This window comes from Choristoneura fumiferana, chromosome 27 (genome assembly GCF_025370935.1).
Source record: "Choristoneura fumiferana chromosome 27, NRCan_CFum_1, whole genome shotgun sequence".
In the NCBI taxonomy this organism is placed as follows: Eukaryota; Metazoa; Arthropoda; class Insecta; order Lepidoptera; family Tortricidae; genus Choristoneura; species Choristoneura fumiferana.
In genome coordinates, this window is record NC_133498.1 from 9,741,974 (window position 1) to 9,767,230 (window position 25,257).

At 43.3% G+C, this 25,257-nt stretch overlaps 1 protein-coding gene across 1 annotated transcript in view; it reads left to right on the forward strand.

Annotated features, from left to right (window-relative positions):
* The window catches only part of LOC141443256 (talin-2-like), a gene marked incomplete at its 5' end in the record, with an annotated part of 87,004 nt that overhangs the window by 21,955 nt on the left and 39,792 nt on the right, over positions 1-25,257 (forward strand). The window contains 22 exon segments of the mRNA XM_074108465.1: positions 725-895; positions 1,565-1,751; positions 2,687-2,838; positions 3,508-3,627; positions 4,122-4,232; positions 5,305-5,394; positions 7,570-7,707; positions 11,461-11,579; positions 13,228-13,372; positions 14,206-14,251; positions 14,254-14,398; positions 15,745-15,874; positions 16,577-16,701; positions 17,264-17,432; positions 18,281-18,373; positions 19,288-19,362; positions 20,106-20,268; positions 21,229-21,356; positions 22,989-23,120; positions 23,663-23,848; positions 24,481-24,635; positions 24,982-25,125. Coding sequence (XP_073964566.1) covers positions 725-895; positions 1,565-1,751; positions 2,687-2,838; positions 3,508-3,627; positions 4,122-4,232; positions 5,305-5,394; positions 7,570-7,707; positions 11,461-11,579; positions 13,228-13,372; positions 14,206-14,251; positions 14,254-14,398; positions 15,745-15,874; positions 16,577-16,701; positions 17,264-17,432; positions 18,281-18,373; positions 19,288-19,362; positions 20,106-20,268; positions 21,229-21,356; positions 22,989-23,120; positions 23,663-23,848; positions 24,481-24,635; positions 24,982-25,125 — 2,924 coding nt within the window.

Genomic DNA, 25,257 nt, shown 5'->3' on the forward strand with positions numbered 1-25,257 from the left:
CTATACTTGGTTTGGATAAGTATTTAACTAAATATAAACGAGACAACATCAAATGGTGTCTTAAATATTAAAATTCCCCCATTAAACTATCTAAACATTTACATTTCTGTATTGAAATACACTAGTCTATATAGTTTGTATTACAATGATAGATAATTAAAATGTTTAAAATCCTTGAATGTACCAAATCTGGCAGCTGAAGTTTGTTTACACTTAGTTAAATACCTATCCAAACTTAGTATAGATATTTGTATGAATAATACGAACATTTGTTAGCGGAACTTAGATGTTTAATGTGTCGTATTTAATTATATAGGTATCTATATAAGTATGTTTATCTGTTAGTCTAAATACCACAAACCCATCTCCCACCCCTCAGTTGCCTAGTAACTATAGTACAAGCTTTGCTTAGTTCGGGACTAGGTCATCATCGCAGCCTATATACGGCACAGGCCTCCTCCGAGTATGAGAGGGCTTGGGCCGTAATTCCCCCTCGGGTCCAGTGCGGATTGGGAACTTTACACACATAACTGAATTTCTTCGCATTTGTGTGTAGGTTTTCTCACGAAATTTTCTTTCACTGTAATTATACAGTACATTAAACCTATTAAGGTTTAAGACGCCATCTGCTCGTACCCCTATATACTGTGCTTTGGAATTTCATGTCATTTTTGCAAGTTAGCACAAAAAGTTACAGATTAAATTGTTATCATTCCTCCCCCAGGATATACTGCTGTCGCTCGCTAAGGCGGTGGCCAACACGACGGCGGCGCTCGTGCTCAAAGCCAAGAACGTGGCCGGCCAGTGCCGCGACGACCAGCCGCTCCAGAACAGCATCATAGCGGCCGCCACGCACTGCGCCCTCGCCACCAGCCAGCTGGTCGCCTGCGCCAAGGTACGTGCTGGAAGGACCACCAGGGTGTACTGCTGTTGCTGGCTAAGGCCAAGGACCATGATCCACCTCGTAGGAGGCCTTTCAGTTCACTAGGATGTACAGTGTTTTCATTTTATCGATGTAACTAAAGCGGTTTTTTTTTTGACTAGTATATATATCAGTTAAAAATGTTGTAATTCCTTTCATTTAGACATGGGTAATCTCGACTCCGACAAGGGATCTGATTCACTAAATCCAGCTCCGATATCGGTACCGAATCCGCTTATCGACTCCGACTCCTTTATTGACTCCGGTTCTTTCGAGCGGTTATTAGTTTGTCTATGGCCGATCCGGCTCGGTTGTGTACCGAGGTCAGTACTTCAGTGTACCGATTCGTCCTAATGACTTTTGAATCTGTGAGTCACTTCGGATATACTTATTACTGGCGAACCGGCTCCGGGGAGCGGCTCTGTAATTGGTATCATGCTATCCCTCTTCCTCTCGTTATAAATGCTGTTAGCCTAAGCGGGACATATCCGTATACGTGATCGCGAGTCGCTCGAATAGGTTGGTTGGAGTTAGTAACTCCTCGGAGTCGACAAGATTTGAAGGGAGTCAATAATGCGCTTAAGGGTCTGACTCTTTTGAATGTTCGGATCCGGATTTACCTATCTCTACTATCATCGTCAGGTGGTAGCGCCGACGCTGCACAACCCGCAGTGCCGCGAGCAGCTGACGGCGGCGGCGCGGCTGGTGGCCCGAGCTGTGGAGCGGCTGGTGGAGTGCTGCCAGGGGGCCGACGGCGTCGACCAGCTCACCGTCGCCGCGCGACGCGTCACTGACGAGCTGGAGCGGCTGCTGCAGCATTGCCACACAGGTACAAATACAATTCCGAATTTATAATATAAGTATGGATGTAAACAAAGTTTTGTTATACAATAATAATAATAATAATAATAGAAATTTTTATTCACCATCACAAACTAAAAATACAATACAAGACAGATAACATTATGAAGTGAGGCAAAATGGACATGAGACTCAGCGAGGTCGCTGGTTTTCAGTCTCCAACCAAACTAAAAACTAACTTAACTAGTCTACTTACTACGGTAGGTGCGCTGCCACAACGACAGCATTACAACAAAGTATCCGGTACATGTACTTACATTAACAAAACAATTTACGTTCAGAGGCAGGAATTTCAAAACAACACAAAACAAAAAACAATCAGTTTAACAATAATAAAATACAGTGGCATAATATCTCACTAACTCAATTAATTCTAATAATCCAACAAATAGTTCAAGGTTCGCCTTTGTACATCTCTTTCTCTTGCTAACTGTAATTTTCATATGCTTTATGCACAGTAAAGAGTTATACAATACAATACAAACATCACAACAAGTGCGCAACAGCAGGTAGGCAATATTAAGTTAATCTTTGTTTACAGATCAACACATCGTTTAATTTACTGTCAATGGAAAGATAACATTATATGGATTATAAAGAGGTGTAGTTTGTGAGGTTTTAGGCCCTAAAAATTAAAATTTAGGGGGTAATATCTGGATCTGCTAACCGATTTACACGAAATTCGGTAGGTGATAGTTGGAGTTCCGAGGAAAGACATCAGTACTTAGGCTACATTTTATACCCGCGGGATGCGATAAGCGAATTCTGCGCAGACCATGGGCAGACGGAGTCCCGGGCAACAGCTACTATAACATACATTTAACGATAGACAATTAATCTTAAGCTTTTGGATGCCGAAGACATGATACTTATCTAAGACTGATTTGATTGTTTGTTTACCAGATCGTCGCGCGCAGCCGAGCGTGACAGAGAGGTCCGTTGAGACCGTGATGAGTGCGAGCGAGCGCGTGGTGGAGGCCAGCGACCCCGCCGAGATGGTCCGCCAGGCGCGCGTCTTGGGGCAGGCCACGGCGCATCTCATCACCAGCATCAAGGTAACCGGGACAGCTGCCCAGACTAAACACCGTTTAACTACTGAACGACATTAGTTCATAAATATATACTACATATACTGTACACCCTCCCTACACCCTATTTCCTTTAAACTAGATCCACGGGATTTGCCTAAATCTAAAGGTCACAGCTCATTAGATCCACCCGGCAACCGATCAGCACCGCCTCGCCGTGAGCGGTTAGTATTCTTTATAAAATATGGATTTGTATGGGCATGCGCTCACTACATCAACTGTAGGTAGCGTCACCGGTTCGCGCGTGGTCGGCGCGGCGCTCCCCACCCTCATTTCTTAATAGACTACTCGGAAATTCGTGGACCACGCGACGTACACTCGCTGTCAACGCGGCGTCCACCCGTGGACCACCTGTCGACAACGAGTGGACGCCGAAAGTCGAGGCGGTGACTGGTCGGGTGCCGGGTGGCTCTAATGAGCTGTGACCTTAACTCCGGGTTGCAAGCAATGAATGTCTACTCTACGCCACTGTGACACATGTATGTGTATTCCTTTCATGTCAATAAATGTTGTGAGTTTGAGTTTGATACATTGATTACACGTAAATACATTGGTGTTTGGTTTTAGATCCTACTTATATTATAAATGCGAAGATTAGTGAGTATGTTTGTCTTTATAGTGTTGGTGTGTTAACAGACGGAGGCGGAGAAACAGCCGTCGGACGCGCAGCGGAAACTGTTGGCCGCCGCCAAGCTGCTGGCTGATGCCACGGCCCGCATGGTGGAAGCGGCCCGCCAGTGCGCCACCGCGCCCAAGGTACGCTACTGGCTTTATACTTCGTTTTTTTAGCATTAGAAAGAAGGAAGGTAAACAATCTTGACGAGTTTTTTTATTGAATAAGTTTAAAAAAAAACAGTTACTATTACTTATGATACCAAAAGCATGTAAATGATCATAATTTCCTTCCTAATTGTTACTGTTTGCTGTGACTTATCTTTCAAAAGTGTTTTTCAATAAAAAGACACATCAAGATCGCTTACCTTTTTTCTAATGCTAAAAAAACGAAGTATATCACCTAACCACGCGAAATAGCTGAAATGTGTGCTGTTGTGTTTGCCAAGCGAATTAGCCCGGTGAAGTGGCAATGGGCAGGCCATGTAGCATGAAGAACAGATGGCCGTTGCCCCCCCCCATATATATTTGAGTAAAATTATAACAATTTGTACAAACTTATCCTTCATACAGTAGAGTATATAAATATAGACTTCTAAATTAAATAGACTCACACTTAGACGTATCGTTTTGTACAGGACCGCGAGAAGCAGGAGAACCTGCGCAAAGCAGCGGAGGAGCTTCGCTACATCACCGTCGACTACGCTCAGGGACAGGACATCATCAGCTCGCAGATGGCCCGGCTACAGGTAAAGTAACATCTAAACTTCAAATTTACGAGTACAGTTGTAGTGAATAACCCTTTTCCATCGTAATTTATCGGAAACGTTCGTCAAGACAGCGTAGGGGACCGCATCGAATGATTTAAATCGATATAGAGTGGTTAACACCGACATTTTTATTCGTTTTTTGTTTACAATACATTCTATGTATTTTTTGATCGTGGAGGTTATAACATATCAATGTAAGGTTCTAACTCTTTTCTTTCTTGACTGTTTGCCTCTCGGAGAAGCTCTGAGTTACGCAACGACCATTGAAGACAGCTATGCTCGAAGTTTCTTTGCGCGATAGAATCTGGAATACGGAAATTCGCCTAAGAACTAAAGTCACTGACATAGATCGAAGAATATAGTTACACGTTGAAGTGGCAATGAGCGGGCCACATCTCTCGAAAAACCGGCCACGAACCGAAAAGCGAAACTTTGGCAGGCCCTTTCAATAGGTGGATTGACATCTTCGGACGATCGTGGCGTTCTAATTGAGAGGCCTTGTTCAGTGGACGTTTTCCGACCAAAGATGATACCTTTTTTTATACGAATGGATGGCAAACGAGCAAGAGGGTCTCCTGATGGTAAGAGATCACCACCGCCCATAAACATCTGCAACACCAGGGGTATTGCATATGCGTTGCCAACCTAGAGGCCTAAGATGGGATACCTCAAGTGCAAGCACTTTCACCGGAGGTCTTACTCTCCACGCCGAAACACAACAGTGCAAGCACTGCTGCTACCCGGCAAGATGGTGGTAGCGATCCGAGCGGACCTTGCACAAAGGTCCTACCACCTGCAATACAATATATATAATACTAAGGGGCTGTTTCACCATCCATTGATTAGTGTTAACTGGCGGTTAGGTGTGATGCCGTCTCTATTTGTATTGTTCGAATAGACGGAAACGGCATCACATTTAACCCTCGGTTAACGCTAATCAATGGATGGTGAAACAGCCCCTTAATATAGATTACTACGAATATCAGTTCATAATAGATATCTGTGTCGCATAGGAACATTGTATCAGGGTGCTGATATGTTATTGTTGCAGGAGACGGCGCGGCACGCCGCGTCCAGCGCCACGCAGCTGGTCACGTCGGCGCACAACGCGGCGCAACACAACACCAACAAGTATTCTCAGGTCAGTACTTGGGTACTACGGCGTGCATCCAACCAGAGTTGTGCGAGGAACGTGTTTGTCGTGAACCAATAGGAACTCTTCATTTACCTATCCTCGCACAGCACATTAAAAACGGATTTTTAATCCCATGGAAAAAACGTAAACAAAGGTGTTGCCGTTATCAAAAAACATTCGCAGAATTCAAGATATTTTATTCTTTCCACGTTTGCCAGAAATCGACTTCCCATTAAAAAACTGTATTTCTTAATTAAGATAAAATAAATTTACTGATGAAATTCTTTATTTTGGCATTTACACTTTGATATATTAATTTACAAAGAGAATACTGTTTTCGTATGCATAATTTATTTATTGTTCTGGTATTACACCCGGGTTTTTAAGCTGTGGGCCGCTTGACGCGAGACGTCACTCAATGCACTAACATTCGAGACTGAATTCGTAATCGTTTTCCAGTGACTCTTGTTCTGTTATTTTTTTTACTGTCCACATTGGTGTTATATTTTTATTGTAGTTAAGTTGTTCATTGTTAGGGTTTCCGTTGTTTTTCGTTCATTATAGTATGAAAGGATGAACTCCAGTCCGAGTACTTCTCGGTCAAAATACGACTTTTATAAGTTGTCTCCCGTAAAAACGACTCTTTTATTGAAAATAGACAAAACACGGTAACAACAGAACTTTATATAATACTAGTGTGTACCCGCGGCTTTGCACACGTAAATCATTAGATCCAGCAGCAGAATTGAAATTTCGGGTTTTTTTAATTCCCGTGGGAATTCCCGAAAATTAAATCGTTGTTTTCATTGACGTTACATTAAAAACAATCATGGTCAAATTTCATGACCATAAGCCCCGCAGTTGTTATTTCGAGATTTTATCCCTATCCCGTGGGAATATCGGGATAAAAGGTAGCTTATGTGTTATTCCAGATGTCCAGCTATCTACATACCAAATTTCATGTCATGACTCTAAGCCCAGCGGTTATTAGTTCGACATTTTATCCCTATCCCGTGGGAACATCGGGATAAAAAGTATTCTATGTTATAAACTAACTTTTTGCCAAATTTCATCCAAATCCGTCCAGCCGTTTCAGCGTGAAGAAGTAACAAACATACTCACTCACTCACTCACTTACAAACTTTCACATTTATAATATTAGTAGGATTTCTAGCGGGTGCATACCTTGAAATTCCCTGAAAAGTCACTTTGACAATGACGAAACTTTGTTTACATTTTTTCCGTGGGATTAAAAATCCGGGTTTAGGTGGTTGAGGTCACGCACACACAAAAACATGTCATGTAATGACAGTGTGATTTTACATTTACTCATTCATTTCATTCATTCTCCTTTTGTGCAATCAGTTTTTTCATAATCCCGAACGCACTGTCGTTTGTGATCGCATTGACTATCTCTTTTTAACCTCGTCCTTCACCGCGGGACAGAAAGAAGTGGTGAAAATGATTGTGATTCCGAATGCGTTAGACAATATGACCTCTGCTATATTGTTTGTTTGTTTATACTCTTTATTGTACATAAAGTTTACACAAAAGAAAAAGTGCTAAGTACAAAGGCGGATTTATCCCTGAAGAAATCTCTGCCAGTCAACCGAGTGCCTCTACTATACCCTGTTCCTTGCCTCTATCACTTCTCTTTATTCAAAGTCAAAGTCAAAATATCTTTATTCAATTTAGGCTATAACAAGCACTTATGAATGTCAAAAAAAAACTACCACCGGTTCGGAAAAACCTCTGTTGAGAAGAATCCGGCAAGAAACTCAACGAGGTATATTTTCTTTTAAACAGATTTACAATATTATTAAATGATATCTATACATCACAAGTATTTAACACAACTTTATTTTTAACACAGTAGGTTCGCTATTTGAAGGGATCGCTAATGCGGATCGGAATTATTTCCAAATATCCCTGTCCATGATATAATCATTAACTTTATAATACGCCTTAGATATTAATGTCTTCTCTTATTGCACTTAGTACACTTCGTTGTTTCAAATCACTAGTTACTTAGAAAGATTCCACGCTACGGCATCCGGTGAGCTCTAAATGGAACCTACCTTACAGCTTCTACACCCAGCATGTCTGATTACGTTCAATACGAAATGAATCTTTAAAATGAATATTTTTGTTCATTATATAACAATGTAGTTTTGTGGTTAGGAGTCGCTCCTCCAAGAGTGCGAGGTGTTGTCGTCGCACATCCCGCGCGTGGTGGACTGCGTGCGCGTGTGCGAGCGCGGCTCCGAGCGCGCCGCCGCCCGCCTCGACCTCATCGCCAGCGCCGACGCCTTCCTACAGGTGACTATGACCATCTGCCACCTACCATCGCCACTCTAGCCAGGACCTCCTACAGACCATTTACACTCGCAAGGGGGGGTCTATTCTATGTCAATTCGTACAATGTAATATTCCTAATCGAATTGGCATAACGTTATTTCGCATAATTATTAATTCATATTTATTTTTAAAAAGATTACAAAGTGAACTCACAGTTCATACCAAAACATTCACAATTCGTATGAAATTTAAGTCGCATAACTGAATACCCATAATGTAAATTGGCATAAGAGTTATCTATGTATAACGTTATTTTGCATTAGTATTAAAAAGTATTAAGTACTTAGATATGAAAAGTGACCTACCATGTGAAAATATCGGGTTGTTATAAAAAAATACCTTACAACCTAACCTAAACGAGTCTGTTTTGCCTTGACCCCTTTGATATAATTGTTACATTCGTGGGGTGGGTTCGTGATTGAAAAGTACTTTTAACACCGATGAATAAGAGTAGGATTTATTTTCACACTGTTACTTAACTTTACAAAACACTTAAAAACAGTTCACAGTAATTTCGCACTCTAAAACTCGCTTACTAGTCGCTTTGATTCTCTTCGATGTTTATCGCTCGGTATCGCATTCGAAAACTGTCCTCCGCCGCAACCTCACCCGGCTTATATACCCCCGGTGAATCGGTCCACAAAGTTCGAGAACAGTCCAGCTAGGACGTCATACCTACATCTCGAATGTTCCGGAAACGAGTAGAGTGTCTGTCTCTTTCATGTGCTATCTCTCTCACACAGTTACTAGAATATTCCGGAAACAGGATCATCAGTCTGTTTCTCTCACACATATAGGCTATCCTTGTCACACACCTTCTCGAATGTTCTCAGTATAGCTGTCTCTTTCTAATCATGCTATCTCTTTCACTCCTATTGAAAATTTCGCCATATACTGAAATGTACTTCAGAGGCCCATAAGGGGTCCTGAAAACGCCTGAAAACGGGTTTTCAGGTTATGGCGTCATCGGATAGAGGGTGGCCTGAAACGGACTGAAAACATGTTTCAGGCGCCTGAAAACGACGGCAACTTGGGTGAAATTTTGATAAACTAATATGTGATAGAGCATCCTCTGAAACGGCCTGAAACGGTATTTCAGCCTGCTGAAAACGCCTCCAAGGGGTCGAAAAGCATGATCAAAGTTTACCACCTAACCCACCGCCGTAACACTGCCCCCTCCTAAGACATGCTCGTCCCGAGCATCATTAGATCCATGGTATTTGGCCAACCGATCAACATGAACAATCTTACAGGGGCTACGCGCGTTACGCTGTATCCGGTATGTGACGTCGTTGATCCTAGTGACTACTTTGTACGGTCCTGCCCAACTCGGTGATAATTTCGGAGACTTCCCTTTACGTCTTACTGGGTTACAAAGCCAGACGAGTGAGCCTTCTTTAAACTCTACGTGATCCATTTTCCTGTCGCATTGAGTTTTTGTTTTAGATTTCTTCCAACTCAGAATGGGCTTGATATCGCTACGGTGATGTACTTCTTTAATCGCTTTCCCGCACCATTTCGGACTAATGGTGTCTGTTCTTAGCAGCTTCACATAAGCGTGTTCTTTTCTCTCGTGCCTCATGTCAGAATTACATGGCCTTCTGGATAAAACATCTGCGTTTTCCTGCCGCTGTCTTGCCGCGGCGCTCGTTACTACATCCGCTGCTCTAGATTCTTTGCGCCAACTTTCCATATTACTCCGAGCATCTCTCTTAGGGCACGCAAATCTCATATGCCCTCTCTCTCCACATGCATAACACATAAGTCCCCGTCGGAGTTTCACTTTATCTATCTCCACTTGGATCTCTGCTGATCTCGATCCATTGCGCCCAGCTTCAACACTCTGAGGCTTTCGCTTAGGACACCACAACCTCCTGTGCCCTATTTCCCCACACGCATAACACGTAGGCCCGCTTCGAAGTTTCACTTTATCCGTCGCCGTTGGAATGCGGTAAGAACTAGCATCGCTGCGTACGGCCTCTACTTCCAATGCGTGCGCTAGAGCATCCTTTAAGGTCCTGTGATGACCCAGTCGTACAGCAGCCCTCACTTCAAAGTCTCGAATCCCATCTATGAATGATTGCACTAGCATAATCTCTACTACAGATGGTAATGACAAGTAAGCCTTTCTGACCAGCCTCTCAATTTCCAGGCTCCATTGCTGCAGGCTCTCGCCATCTAGCTGCACCCTGTCTTTCAACTGAGCTCTATAAACGGGTTCCAGATGGGAGTCACCATAACGCGACTCTAGGAAATCAATAAGTCGCTCCAAAGTCACCTCAGTTCCCGCCATCGCCATGATGTCTAATACAATCAAGGCTTTACCACGCAGTCCCAGCACGAGGGCGGCTAGAGCTTGTTTGTCAGTCCAGCCGTTCGTTTCGGCAACCATCTCGAATTGGAGCTTGTATGCGGCCCATGAAGAGGTCCCATCAAATGGTGGTAACTTTAACTTTTCCCATCCTGTGGCTAGTGTGCCCGAAAAACTGGTAGTGCCGTTGGCCACTTTATTTTCCAACTTCTGGAGGCGATCCTCGAGGCCCTCAACCTTTTCGTTAAGCCCGTTGAGGCGCTTTTCGTAATTATTGACTTTCATGTCAACAGCCACAATTTTATCCTGGGCCTCAGCCATCTCCTTCTCTTGTTCTCGCGGAGTAAGCGGCATTTTCAATCCCACTTCTGACACCAAATGTTACGTTCGTGGGGTGGGTTCGTGATTGAAAAGCACTTTTAACACCGATGAATAAGAGTAGGATTTATTTTCACACTGTTACTTAACTTTACAAAACACTTAAAAACAGTTCACAGTAATTTCGCACTCTAAAACTCACTTACAAGTCGCTTTGATTCTCTTCGATGTTTATCGCTCGGTATCGCATTCGAAAACTCTCTCCGCCGCAACCTCACCCGGCTTATATACCCCCGGTGAATCGGTCCACAAAGTTCGAGAACAGTCCAGCTAGGACGTCATACCTACATCTCGAATGTTCCGGAAACGAGTAGAGTGTCTGTCTCTTTCATGTGCTATCTCTCTCACACAGTTACTAGAATATTCCGGAAACAGGATCATCAGTCTGTTTCTCTCACACATATAGGCTATCCTTGTCACACACCTTCTCGAATGTTCTCAGTATAGCTGTCTCTTTCTAATCATGCTATCTCTTTCACTCCTATTGAAAATTTCGCCATATACTGAAATGTACTTCAGAGGCCCATAAGGGGTCCTGAAAACGCCTGAAAACGGGTTTTCAGGTTATGGCGTCATCGGATAGAGGGTGGCCTGAAACGGACTGAAAACATGTTTCAGGCGCCTGAAAACGACGGTAACTTGGGTGAAATTTTGATAAACTAATATGTGATAGAGCATCCTCTGAAACGGCCTGAAACGGTATTTCAGCCTGCTGAAAACGCTTCCAAGGGGTCGAATAACACGATCAAAGTTTAACACCTAACCCACCGCCGTAACATAATTATGCGAGTTCATTTATGACGATTAAAGTTATAATTAATAATGTCGGAGTTTCGGACTCATTCGTAGCCCTTGCTCTTGAAGCTCACTCCACGGCGGCTACTGCAAAACGCGCCCTGAAGGAAGGGCTATGAATTAGTATGAAACATGTCGAACTAAACTAGATTAAAATCGTGATCCCCTTTATTTATTTTCGAGTGAGTATGACGGTAGTTCCATGTTGAATGCGAGGTGTTTGTGTGTAGCCGAGCGGGCACGTGATACAAGCGGCGCGCGCGGCGCTGCCCACCGTCGCGGACGGGCCCACCGCCAAGCAGCTGTCGCACACCACGCACCAGCTGACTACCAGCTGCGCGGACCTCAGGTATGCGCTCCTCGCTCCTCGCTCCTCTACTGTTACAGATTAACTATATGGCTTGCACTGTTGTGTTTCGGCGTGGAGAGTAAGACAGCCGGTCAAATTACTGCCACGCGAGGTATCCCTTCTTAGGCCTCTACGTTGGCAACGCATTTGCAATGCAGGTGTCTATGGGCGGTGGTGATCTCTTACCATCAGGAGACCCACTTGCTCGTTTGCCATCCAGTCGAATAAAAAAAAACACTTTTCATGCTCGTAAAATTGGTGTTTATGCTGGATCTATAGGCGACATAAAATGACTTTTTATGCTCTAATGCATAAAGTAAAATCTTCTAAGACCAAGGTAATCAGGTCTCAACAGCCACAAACAAAAAAGTTTCTATATATTTTTTTAATAATTTTTAATTTATATAAAACTAAAAAAATATAATTATATAACAATGCATGAGAAATAAAAGGTACATAGAAAGTGAACAATTGTTTCCACTGATGCTATTTAATTTCCTCACAATCTAAATAAAAAGCAGAGTGTAAAACTCGAGCATTGAACCCATTTTCCCCTCGGCGTGTCTATCCACCCTCGACGTACCGGCTCGGGTGGCTATATGAACCTCTTGGGTAAATGGGGCTTGTTTTATGCTCTTGTTGTACATTCTACTATTCTTTGGGATTAGATTATTCGAGCTTTTATACCACATCAATTTTCGCGGTCACATTTTTCATGAATGGGCTGTAGAATTAGATGACATAAATTTTCGAATATTTTTTATACAGTACCAGAAATCTTCTACCATGTCAACAAAAATGTACCCGCGAAAGTTAAATAAAAGAAACGCTCAAATAATGTCCCAATAATGACAATGACGTATTGTGTTGACGACCGGGCAGCCAAGTGGCTAGAGAATCTGGCTACGACGCCTGAGGTCCCGGGTTCGAACCCGGGGCAGATATTTGTATGAATAATACTAATGTTTGTTCTCGGGTCTTGAATGTTTAAGACGACCAGATGGCCTAGTGGTTAGAGAACCTGACTACGAAGCTTGAGGTCCCGGGTTCGATTCTCGTGTCGGGGCAGATATTTGTATGAAAAATACGAATGTTTGTTCTTTGGTCTTGGGTGTTCACTATTTATTTAAGTATGTATCTATCTATATAATTATATTTATCCGTTGCTTAGTACCCATAACACAAGCTTTGCTAAGCTTACTTTGGGACTAGGTCAATTGGTGTGAATTGTCCCGTGCTATTTATTTATTTATTTAATATGTATTATAAGTATGTTTATCCATTGCCTAGTACTCATAGTACAAGCTTTGCTTAGTATACCTAATACAAAAAATACGTAAATACGAGTACGCGAACGTAAAAGGTGATCATCTAGCAAAGCGAGCGCAAGACGAGCGAGCTACAATCAAAACGTACGGCGCCGACGGCAGCGCAGCCTTGAATAAAGAAAACTTCATCCTCCTTAAATTATCAGTGTGTGCGTGCGTACCGGCGCCAACCGGCGCGCACACATTTAAGGCACGCGATGTACTTTCGTAGTGAGCCTACTTGTCCTCTTTTCTATACTCGATACTAACGCCATCTAGCAATACTTCGTCTGTCAACTAGCCCTCATGTCCCATGATATTTATTTATCTATCACCCCCAGGTCGGCGGTGAACCGCGCCAGGATCTCGTGCAAGGGCCTGGAGCTGGACGCGGCGGCCGAGATCATTCGCTCGCTGCAGGACGAGCTGGACGAGTTGGAAGCGGCCGCGCGCGCCTTCGAGCTGAAACCGCTGCCTGGACAGACCGTGAGTTACCTCTAATCTCTTTGCAGGCCGCTGGAGTGACCGCGCGCCGGCAGCCGAGCCGCAGCGAATGCAGCGCGACACTTCTCGGCCTATTATTTGTAACACAACGTCGATATTTAATGTCATGTTTGAGGAAACATAATTATAAATAGTATATATCGGATTTTGAGCCAGAATAGGGGATTCTGATTAACTAGGAGTAGAATAGAATAGAAGACATTTATTCACATTCGCAAAGACACACAAATACAACCAAACTAAAAAACAACAACAGCAAACACAAACGGTGAAACGGAGTAGACGGTGAAGGGTCTGGTGCTGTGTGAACTTTGTGTGTTTGTGTGTTCTCGACAGTCGCCGGCAAAGTGGGCTACCTCTAGCCGCTCCTAATCGTACGCAGACTATTTTCGCGCCACAAGCTATGCTTATGATTGGTCGGTTAAGCCAGCAACCAACGAATCAGCGCTGCGCGCGATTAGGATTACAAATAGGAAATGGAATGTGATTTTATTGAAATATTTAGCTATTTAAAATAATGACAATAGATCAAGGATCCTTAAGTCATGACTAAAATTAACAATTATTAAATGATGGTTAAAGATAGCCACTATCTTAATAAATTGAAACAGTCTGCAAATCACATTTATTGAAAATAAAGCCATCTAGCGGAAAATTACAACATCGACAATGATTAAACAATGATCTGAAACCACACATAAACGCTAGATGGATGAATTAACCAGCAAGGTTTCAATTTAATCGATTTAGGCGACATATATTATGCTGTTTATAGCTAAAAAAAAAACTATCCAGTAAGTGGTGTGATGTGGCAGGCGGAGTGGGCGCGGTCGACGATGGCGTCGGCGTCCCGCGCGGCGGGGGCAGCACGGCCGAGCTGGTGTCGTGCGCGCGGCGCGGGGAGCCCGCGGGCTGCGGGGGCGCCGCCGCTCACCTGGCCGCCGCGCTGCGCGTCTGGGCCGGCGGCCTGAGGGCCGCGGCGCCGCACGAGACCGACCACGCCCAGAGGTACCAACTACCCACACAACACTAATCCTGCTAATATAAATCCGAAAGTTCGTGATGTGTGTATGTATGTTTGTTACTCCTTCACGCTGAAACAGCTCGACGGATTTGTGAGAAATTTGGTTGGAGCGCCAAAGTTCGCATACTCTTCGCTAGTCATAACGTGATTTTTGTCCGAATCATCGTTTGTCATAATTTTTTTCCACTGAAAATTTTAAATGGTCATCCTATAGATAACTATAGGTTAGCTTAGGTTTGTTTTATAACAATTCTGAACAATTATTGGATTCAGAGAAAAACAGAGTTACGACAAACGATCATTCTGACAAACATTACATTCGGACTTTCGATAAGTATGAGAACCGATATGTACCCATAATCTCAACGGCTGGGTTTAGAGACGTGAGGCACAGTTATTTTTAGTGCAACGTTAATGAAGAACACGATGTGAACGTCAATTATTTTTTTAGGAATAGTCATAGCAGTTCAGTTTGACATAATTTCGTAATTTTTGTTGTTTATTCTAGTGACCCCCTCTATTTCTTACTGTATTGTTAGGGGCTGTTTCACCATCCATTGATTAGTGTTAACTGGCGGTTAAATGTGATGCCGTCTCTATTTGTTTTGTTCGAATAGACGGAGACGGCATCACATTTCACCGTCAGTTAACGCTAATCAATGGATGGTGAAACAGCCCCTTAGTATATTATTATATTACTAGTGTTCACCCGCGGCCTCGTACACGTAAATCATTAGGTCCAGCAGCACAATTGAAATTCCGAGATTTTTTAAATTCCCGAAAACCAAATCGTTGTTTTCATTGACGTTACATTAAAAACAATCATGGTCAAATTTCATGCCCATAAGCCCTGCAGATATTATTTCAAGATTTTATCCCTATCCCGTGGGAATATCGGGATAAAAGTAGCTTATGTGTTATTCCAGATGTCCAGCTATCTACATACCAAATTTCATGACTCTAAGCCCAGCGGTTATTAGTTCGAGATTTTATCCCTATAAAAGTAGCCTTTGTGTTATTTCAGACGTCCAGCTACCTACATACCAAATTTCATGAACCTAAGCCCAGCGGTTGTTATTTAGAGATTTTATCCCTATCCCGTGGGAATATCGGGATAAAAATTATTCTATGTTTTAATCCAGGTTATAAACTAACTTTTAGAAAAATTTCATCCAAATCCGTCCAGCCGTTTAAGCGTGAAGAAGTAACAAACATACTCACTCGCAAACGTTCACATTTATAATATTAGTAAGATTAGTAGGATTCTACAACATAAATAATTAAAGTCGTAAGTTTAGGCATGTGTTATAATGTAACTGTCGTCATCCAGATTGACGTCATCCGGGCGACAAGTGCTGCACTCGTCGCTGACGCTCGTGGAGACAGTCAAGACCTACCTGTCCACGTCGGAACAGGTCGACATCACGAACATTGCGAACATCGCCAGGGACGTCACGCAGGTAAGACCATACAGGTTAAAACCTACATTTCAGAAAAGGCGAGTGGCGTTAGTTACGATGTGAGTGTAGCGAGCGTCGTAAGATGATGCCACGATCTTTTTATGACTTACTTATACAAAGTTGCTTATAATACTTTTTCTACGACTATGTAGTTATTAAATAAAAAACAGAATTAGAGAAAAGGCACCTAAACTTTAAATTTTTGCTTAAGCTTTAGTAAAAGTATGGCAAACGCAAAGAAGAATAAAACAATAAACGAGTAGAAAACATGAATGACGAAATTTGTTTATGGTTAACTTTGTTTTTAATTGAGGTTTATTTGCCAGACGATATTAAAAATAAGTACGTTTTTTTACGTTGGCAGCTGTGCATTATGATCGTAAAGTTTTGTTTTTACAAGCTTTTATTTAACTTGCCCCGTTCGTTTATTTATTTGGGTCAAATTTTGCAAGTTAAATTGGACCCACAAACTTATGTAAATCTGGTGACAATACAATAATCTGATAGTGAAATCCTGCTAGTCCGGCCAGGATCGTCTCCGCAGGACGGAACTCTTCAACGGTTAATGGCATTGGCTTGAAATTTGGTATTCAAATGTAGTTTGGGTGACAATACAAGTACAGTCAGCATAAAAAGTTTACCAAAAAGTAATATAGTATAAAACCATAAGCGAAAGGCGCTTATAAATTGATTTGTGTTCAGAATCTGGAAGGGTCGCTGGAGGCAGTGGCGTCGCACTCCGAGCTGGACGCCGCCATGGAGAATATCGCGGAGACGCTCAACATCCTCAACATGGGCGAGTTCCCGCCCAGCGACCGCTCCTACGGGTAACGATTGCATCCAAACAATATAACACTTTACGAGTAATAAGAGTTTCATTAGGCGCTAGGTATCGTGGGGTCCGTTACGGGTACGCAACGACCGTAACGCCTTCTATAGCGTTCCACTTAAGACCCGTGGTCGTTGCGAGCGATCGTCCGACGTCATAGATGACGTTACTGTTGGCGACCGCCTCGCGCCCACAACGCTCACAGAATTTATTATTTTTTTCATGTAATTTTTCTTTAGTTTTATACAGTAGTTTTTAAGTATTTTATTTTGAAAAAATGACTTATTGCCAAGTTTCTTACAACGCATTCTTCTTGGCAATGATGGTCTTTCCGAAAGCGCCAATAGTTTAAAAAACTGACGTGTAAAAGTGCCCATTGTGCCTATTTACAGATTAAAAGAAAAAAAACACAAGGGTATTGATGGGTTAGAGTGGGCTTTCACCATGACAGATAACTCCAGGTAGCGGTGATTGCTTCCCATCAGATTCCTCATATAAAATATCAGTCAGAAAAGCCTCATTTTAATACTGATAATAAAGAAGCAACATGTGTTTTGCAGCGAGCTCCAATCGGAGCTGAACACGGCAGCCGTGAACCTGAACACGGCGTCGTCGGACGTGGTGGCGGGCATCGAGACGCCGGCCGCTCTGCCGGACGACGCGCGCCGCTTCGGGGACGCCTTCAACCGGCTGCTCGGCGCCGGCATGGAGATGGCCGGACAGACTGAGGTTACTATCACTGACGTCGATAACCCCCACTGCAGAGCACAGCAGGGCTACTACGAAACTCGCAACTGTGCGGTCCCTCTGACACTTATACTATTTAATACGAGAGCGAGAGGGACTGCACGACACGAACTTCGAGTTTCTAGTTTCGTAGTAGCCCTGCAGGTTTATTATCATTATTAATAATAAAAGTACTGCACAAAATGAAAATACAGAAAAGTACAAAGGCGGAATTATCCTCGAAGGAATATCGGAGAGTCGACTGATCGGGTCGAGTCGATAGAGAAGAGCTATAATTATTATTATGTTTGTTGTTATAACCTAAATTGAATAGATAATTTGACTTTAGCAATTAATACGAACAAATAATCTAGTCAAAAGTAAAAAGTGCCCATAACGCTCGCCTTGCACCAGAAATGACTCGGAGCGAGGGTCCTCCCCTTTTTGGTTTATGTTTTGGATTTTATTGTTAACCATAGGAAAAGAAATAAAAAATTAAATAGAAATAGAAATAGAAACGTTTATTCGCTAATTCGCAAATTACATAAGTACCTACACAAAATAAAACAAGTATAAAATAAATATTAATGACAGTATTTGCGAAATCGCGAAACGGTCTCAGCTCAGCATAGTAATAAGAAACTTTTAATATTTAAAACCGGGTGCAATTGTGATAAATAGTATGTCGTGTGGGATAGAGACTGACAAATTGAGATAATGTCCAATTTTTACTCATACTCACTCCTTGGTAATATCCTTATTATAGATGTTATTCTATAAAATTATTCTTTACGTAATCTAAATTTGTTATGACAGGTGTAGTAATTACGAGTATTTAACGTTTGTGGCAGGACCGCGAGGCGCAGTCCCTGATGGTCAACTCCATGAAGTCCGTGACCATCAACTCGTCGAAGCTGCTGACCACCGCCAAATCGGTCAGCCAGGTAACTACCGCTTTTTTAATCCGAGCACAAGACGTTTCGGCGGTCGGCATACAAGTAGTCAATTTTGGGAAACTAGAACATGTTGTAACAACACCACCAACCAACAACAACCCCCTCAACCCTCAACTCCTCAACTCTCTGTTTGGGCTCCACAGAAAACCAGCGTTGCTGCACATAATGTGCGGCAACACATGCTGAGTGGAGACCCTTTTTGGTATCCTGCCGTGTCACCAAGTAACATAGTTTTAGTGCTAGTTCTAGTCTTAGTTTTAGGTGGTACTTATGGAGCCAAAATAAACCTTTCTTTCTTTCTAACAATTTGTCACATTTCGTGTGGCATTTTGTTATATATAAGTCTATTTATCAACGTTTAATGAGCCAGTTGACTTGAAATTAGTTTTATTTACATAACTCCATTGATACTACAGTGAACAAAATGGATGTAAAACTTGAAAAATCTTAGACTTCTAATTTTGTAATTTTCATTTTATTGGTTAATGGATAAATGGGATGCCGCCTCCTTCTATTCGAACAAAACAAACAGAGACGGCATCACATTTATCCGTCAAATAAATTTAATCAACGGATAGTGAAACAGGGGGTAAGTAGGTACACTCTAGTTAACGAAAATACAAACTGAAACATGGATGCACACAAAAAACCCAGAAAAAGAGACCAGGGCTGGGAATCGAACCCAGGTCCTCAGCATTCCGTGCTGCGTGCCATACCCCTGCACCACCACTGGACACGAGTCTAGACACAAATTTCTCCCATGCACCACACATACATAAAATGCAAATACCGTAAAAGTAACAAATTTGGAGTTGAAATAAAAAATACAAAAAGACCTCCAAAACCTATCTTACACTCTAGTTGTCAGACACAAGGCACTGTAACCTTTGGTTTTGTTCCAGGACTTGACGCGGCCCAACGCTAAGAACCAGCTCGCGGCCGCCGCACGCGCAGTCACCGAGAGCATTAACCGACTCGTTAGTATTCATTTTAATAACTGGTAGTTCCTGTTTTCGTGGACACGCCCATTGAAACCCATGTCACAATATCAGCCCGGTATGCATCGTTCCACGATGATCAGACCTAACCTGATAATTACCGGTATGTCAATACCGACGCTGTTTATCGTGTACACCGAAGATTAAATAAAGGTTTTCGCCACGTTTGCTCGGCTCGCGCATTGTGGTCTCATTTGTACCTACACAAATGGAACGGGAAAATACGTCGGTCATTATTGGCTTCCATTTATCCGGTATTCACCAGGCCGGGAATGTTAAGACGGTATTTATTGCAGAAGTTGAATAGCTGATATCGACTTAATCCCCTTTACACATAAAATAGAAAATTAATTATTTAAATGACAGTGTTTAGTTTAGTTTTTTTTTTTTATTTAATTTAGTTTGACTTAATATTAATTTTGTAATTTTATTTAATTGATATAATGTAATGCTAATGTGATTTAGTTTAATAAAGACATCAAGTATTTGCAAAAAAAAATAGTATGTAATTTCTGCAGACTTAACCTCTTTTTCACTAGGGACCCAGATTTATACCGGGTTGATATTGCGTGACCGAAATTTACCGCGCTGTTATTTGGAAGTCATTTGGCCTTCCAAATATCAGGTCGGTATTGTTCGGCCGGTAAAGTCGTGTCGATTTTGAGTGCACAATGTATAGTTAAGCTGGGATGATGCGTGGTCTGAAATGCGAGTGTCGCCAGGTGGACGTGTGCACGGAGGCGGCGCCGGGGCAGAAGGAGTGCGCGGCGGCCATCCGCAGCATCCAGGGCTCGCGGGTGCTGCTGGACGCGCCCTCGCAGCCCCTCAGCGACCTCTCGTACTTCGCATGCGTCGACAGCTGCGTCAATCACAGCAAGGCGCTCAGTAAGTGCTGCTGCTGGCCGCTCGAGGTCTAAGAGTCAAGCCCGGGTTAACCATTTCCTAGAGGCAACTGCCGCGCAGAGTACAAAAGATATCGAAAATGATTCGTACAGGAAAAAAAATATTGGATGTCTTGTATTCTTACTAGCTTTTGCCCGCGACTTCCTTCATGCAGAATTAGTATGTATGTAGTTTAAAACTTTTTTGATCCCCAAACTATTTTTCTCGCATTTACATATAATATTAATAAGAAGTAAGATAACAAGCACCTTTTTTTTACTCATTCTGTTGGTTGATTTGATTGAAGTTTAACAGAGCAGAACGGCTAAAAGGCCCTGAAAATTGCATTGCCTGGCCTCGGCATGGCTCACCCGACCCTGCTTGACAATGAGGTTGTTTTTGTGTATTGTCGCTTAAGAGTGGTTGTTGCCTTTGCAAGTATTTGTTGGAAAATGTATGGGTTGGGAAAAATAACATTTGTGAAAAATTAGACAATCAAGATTTAAATATGACAAACCCCTTAACTTAAGCCCCACTTAAAATATGTTTCTGTAAAAAAAAAAAATTTCATACAAGCTTTATTGCTGACTGTACTTGTATTGTCACTCAAACTACATTTGCATGCCAAATTTCAATTCGATGTCATTAATCGTTGAAGAGTTCCCTTGGAGACGATCCTGGTCGGACTACCAGGATGTCACTACGAGATTATTGTATTGTCATGCAATTTACATAAGTATACCAAATTTCAAGTCGATCTGACTACTGGAACCTGATCGAATTTACGTTGCAAGATTTGATTACAGACAGACAGACAACGGGATAGGTGAAACTAAATAAAAGCTTGTAATTAGAGAATGTTGCGCTTATGCGTCTAAAAATGATAGATACTCCCGTAGCGCAGCAATGAGTTATTGCAGGTAGGGCGGCGTGCGGCTGTAGTGAGAGTCTGTTTGTGCGCAGGCGAGGGCATGTCGGGCATGGCGACGGCGGTGAAGCGGTCCGAGCACCAGCAGTTCGCGCGCTGCGTGCGCACCGTGGCCGACGCCGTGCTCGGCCTCGTCGACTGCACCGCGCAGGCCGCTTACTGGGTGACCACCACACACCACACACCACACACCACACACACGACACACGCCCGGATAAGGCACTTGTCCCACCGCCGACGATGAGCGAGAAGCGAGCAGAGCGAGTAACTAGAAACGAGTGGCCGAGCAGTGAAAAGCGAGTGTTCGAGCACGACGGGCGATTACTCGCTCCACTCGCTCGAGCCGGGCGGTCGCCAAGCTAACAGGGCTGAGCAAGTATCACTGAGCTAGTTTAAATAGCTCTTGTCGCTGCGACAAAAGATGTAAGAGCGAGTTCTCGCCGACAGTGTGAACCGCCATCGATCAACTATATATTTCTGAGCGAGAAAATAGTCGATAGCCAATCGTTTCCTCGCTGGCGGTGAGACAACTGCCTAATACTAACGCTCATACACACTGACATGACCTTCTATAGTCGTGTACATGAAAACACTGTCGGTATCACGGTGTGTCGGTGGGTGACATTATTTACCGGCCCGGATTATACCGACACGGAAATACCGACCCGATATTTCGTGTACACGCACATACAAACTGGTGTCAAACTGACAAGAGTTTCTATGGGTGTGACACAAAATATCATACGACCAGATGGCCTAGTGGTTAGAGAACCTGATTACGAAGCTTGAGGTCCCGGGTTCGATTCCCGTGTCGGGGCAGATATTTGTATGAAAAATACGAATGTTTGTTCCTTGGTCTTGGGTGTTTAATATGTATTTAAGTATGTATCTATATGTATATAATTATATTTATCCGTTGCTTAGGTAGTTGCATAACACAAGCTTTGCTAAGCTTACTTTGGGACTAGGTCAATTGGTGTGAATTGTCCCGTGTTATTTATTATTATTATCATGTCGGTATTGTACGTCCGGTAAATAGTGTTCATCTCACCCACCACACTCGAAACTACCTTATCAACCGAATACACTTAACCTCTCGTATAGCTAGACTCAATTGACAAAATTAAAGCTATCTATCTCTTTTCATTTTTATTTCAATGTGTGAAATTTATATTATTTTTAACAAACGCGACTTGAATGCAGTTCTTTTTATGACTGGTTCCAAATGAATACTTAATCACCCCCAACATGAGGTGTTATTTAATTGCTACATTTGACTACAAGTTTAATCTAGTAAGGGTCTCCCCACATGCCGAACAAAAGGTGGAAGGACCTTGTGCAAGGTCCGCCCGGATTGCTACCACCATCTTGCTCGCTAATCCTGCCGTGAAGCAGCAGTGCTTGCACTGTTACGTGTTCCGGCGTGGAGAGTAGACAGCCGGTGAAATTACTGTCACTTAAGGTATCCCATCTTAGGCCTCTAGTTTGGCAATGCATCTGCAATCTCTCTAGTGTTGCAGGTGTCTATGGGCGGTGGTGATCTCTTCCCATCAGGAGACTCACTTGCTCGTTTGCCATCCAGTCGAATTAAAAAAAAACGCTATGTTCACGCAATAAGAGCGAAAAAGACGTCTTCCCGTCGGTAAAATTCGTTTTGCGTCGGCCGAGCCGATCGACGTCTTTCTCGCTCTTATTGCGTGGACATAAAGAGTTTTTTGATCAGCTAAAGCCGATTCCACGTCGATAGGTTTATCAGTTAGTTTGTACCGTTATTAATCGTCGTTACGTACTTCAGGTGGCAGTGTCGGACGAGACGAGCGTGGCGGGCCGGCCCGGGCTGGTGGACCAGGCCCAGTTCGCGCGCGCCGCCGTCGCCATCGACCAGGCCTGCCAGGCGCTTGCCGACCCGACCAGCGACCAGCAACAGGTACCCTTTGCTAGAACAGCCAATAAGGAACTAAGCGGGACTACAATTTCAGAGGGTATCCATAATCTATGTGAAGCGATGTTTTTCAATTGTAAAAACTCTCCCCCGTCCTAGTTGTGAGATCTGACTCGACCCTCTCCCCCTCGCTTCGTTCATCTCATGTAATCATATGTTTTTTGCATAAATTCCATATTGCTCGTAGGATTCAGCCATAACGTAAATAGAAAAACTAGCTATCTCTTTCTTAGTCTATTCATTTATTTCGCAATTTTGTACTATTTAAGGCAGAATAAATTAAGTGCTATTTTCCGAAGTCCTCCCTCCCCCTACGTGTAATTCGCTCGTTTCTTTTTTCTTTCGAAGTACGGTACAGTCAACGTCATTAATAAGTGATCACTTTTGTGCCTTGTCACTTTAACGTCACATGTTGGAAAAGCCATGCGAAATTGTGTAACGACTTATTTATTCACTTATTTATGACGTTGACTGTACGTTAAAAATAGACAACCCCCCATTGGTGTCACTTATTTTATTATTTATAGGTGCTGTCGGCGGCTACAGTGATAGCGAAGCACACGAGCGCTCTGTGCAACGCGTGCCGCGTGGCGTCCGGGAAGACCGGCGAGCCGCAAGCCAAGCGACACTTCGTGCAGGCGGCCAAAGACGTCGCCAACTCCACCGCGGCGCTCGTCAAGGAGATTAAGGCGTTGGACACCGACTACAGCGAGGTGCGTCCATTAACACCAACTATGTACTCACAGTCAGGAAATTTGGTATGTAGGTAACTAAACTTCTGGAATAACACACAGGCTACTTTTTATTCCGATATTCCCACGGGATAGGGATAAAATCTTGAAATTTCAATCGCGGGGTTTAGAGTCTTAAAATTTTGGACAGGTTGTTGTTTAGTACACAACGTCAATGAAGACCACGATATAAATTTTGGGAATCCCCAGGGGTATTTTGTAAATCCCGAAATTTCAATTGCAACTAGGTACCAGATGGAATAGTTTACGCGTGCGAAGCACCTATCCTATAAACTTTATGATACACACACAGCAAAATAATTGTACGATAAAAAGTAGTATGTATGCGTTAGGCCTCGTTTCCACTAGAAATACTAAAACGGGACTACGAAAGACGGTGGTTGCTCGATATTAATTTTATAGTACGGTTATAAGATGTATTAAATATGATTTTAATCTAAACTTTGTTTTCACGCCCGTAATAACAGACTTTGAAAGCCATAGTTAACCTCACGCAACAGTGGCGCCATCTAGTAAGACAAAAAGCGACAGCCCTCATTGCCGTCCTGCGACTAACATGATGATGATGACGATGAACGTGATGTGTGTTGTAGAGCAACCGCGGGCGGTGCGCGGCGGCGACGGGCCCGCTGCAGGAGGCGGTGCGCAGCCTGTGCCAGTTCGCGGACAGCCCGCAGTTCAGCGCCGTGCCCGCGCGCATCTCCCCGCAGGCCCGGCACAGCCAGGCGCCCATCCTGCAGAGCGGCAGGTCGGTGCCGACAACTCTTCCGTGCTCCTTTGGACCTGTGGCTCTTTAAGACGGTCGCTCGTCGCTCGGAGTGCCAACATCAGCTGATAATGCGGAGGATTAGTGGTAGTGGTTTAGGTTATGGGTTTAGTTGCGTTTGCGTTGTTTTTTTTTATTTCCCAAGCCGAGAAAGGGCGATAAATTTAACTGCACGAACTGCTGGATCTAATGATTTACGCGTGCGAACTCGCGGGTAAACACTAGTATACTAATATTTGTTGTTTTTTTTATTTAAACTCCACTTACTTTTTCATAAGTTAACGCCTAACAGTTGTAATCCGTATAATAATATTTGTTTCGTCTTCAGGAATATAATCTCGGGCTCGTGCGCGATGCTGGAGTCGGCGAAGGCACTGGCGGTGACGCCGGACGCGCGGCCGCAGTGGCAGGCGCTCGCTCAGCACAGCAAAACCGTGTCCGACAGCATCAAGGCGCTGCTGGGAGACGTCAGGTCAGTGGGGCGACCCTGCTGGGACTGGTTGTGTGAGAGGGGGAGATTTAATTTACTGCCATCGTAGAAGATTCTGTTACTGTTTCCAGGTTATTTAGTAGAAGTACCGGACGTCTAAAAAACTATGTGACT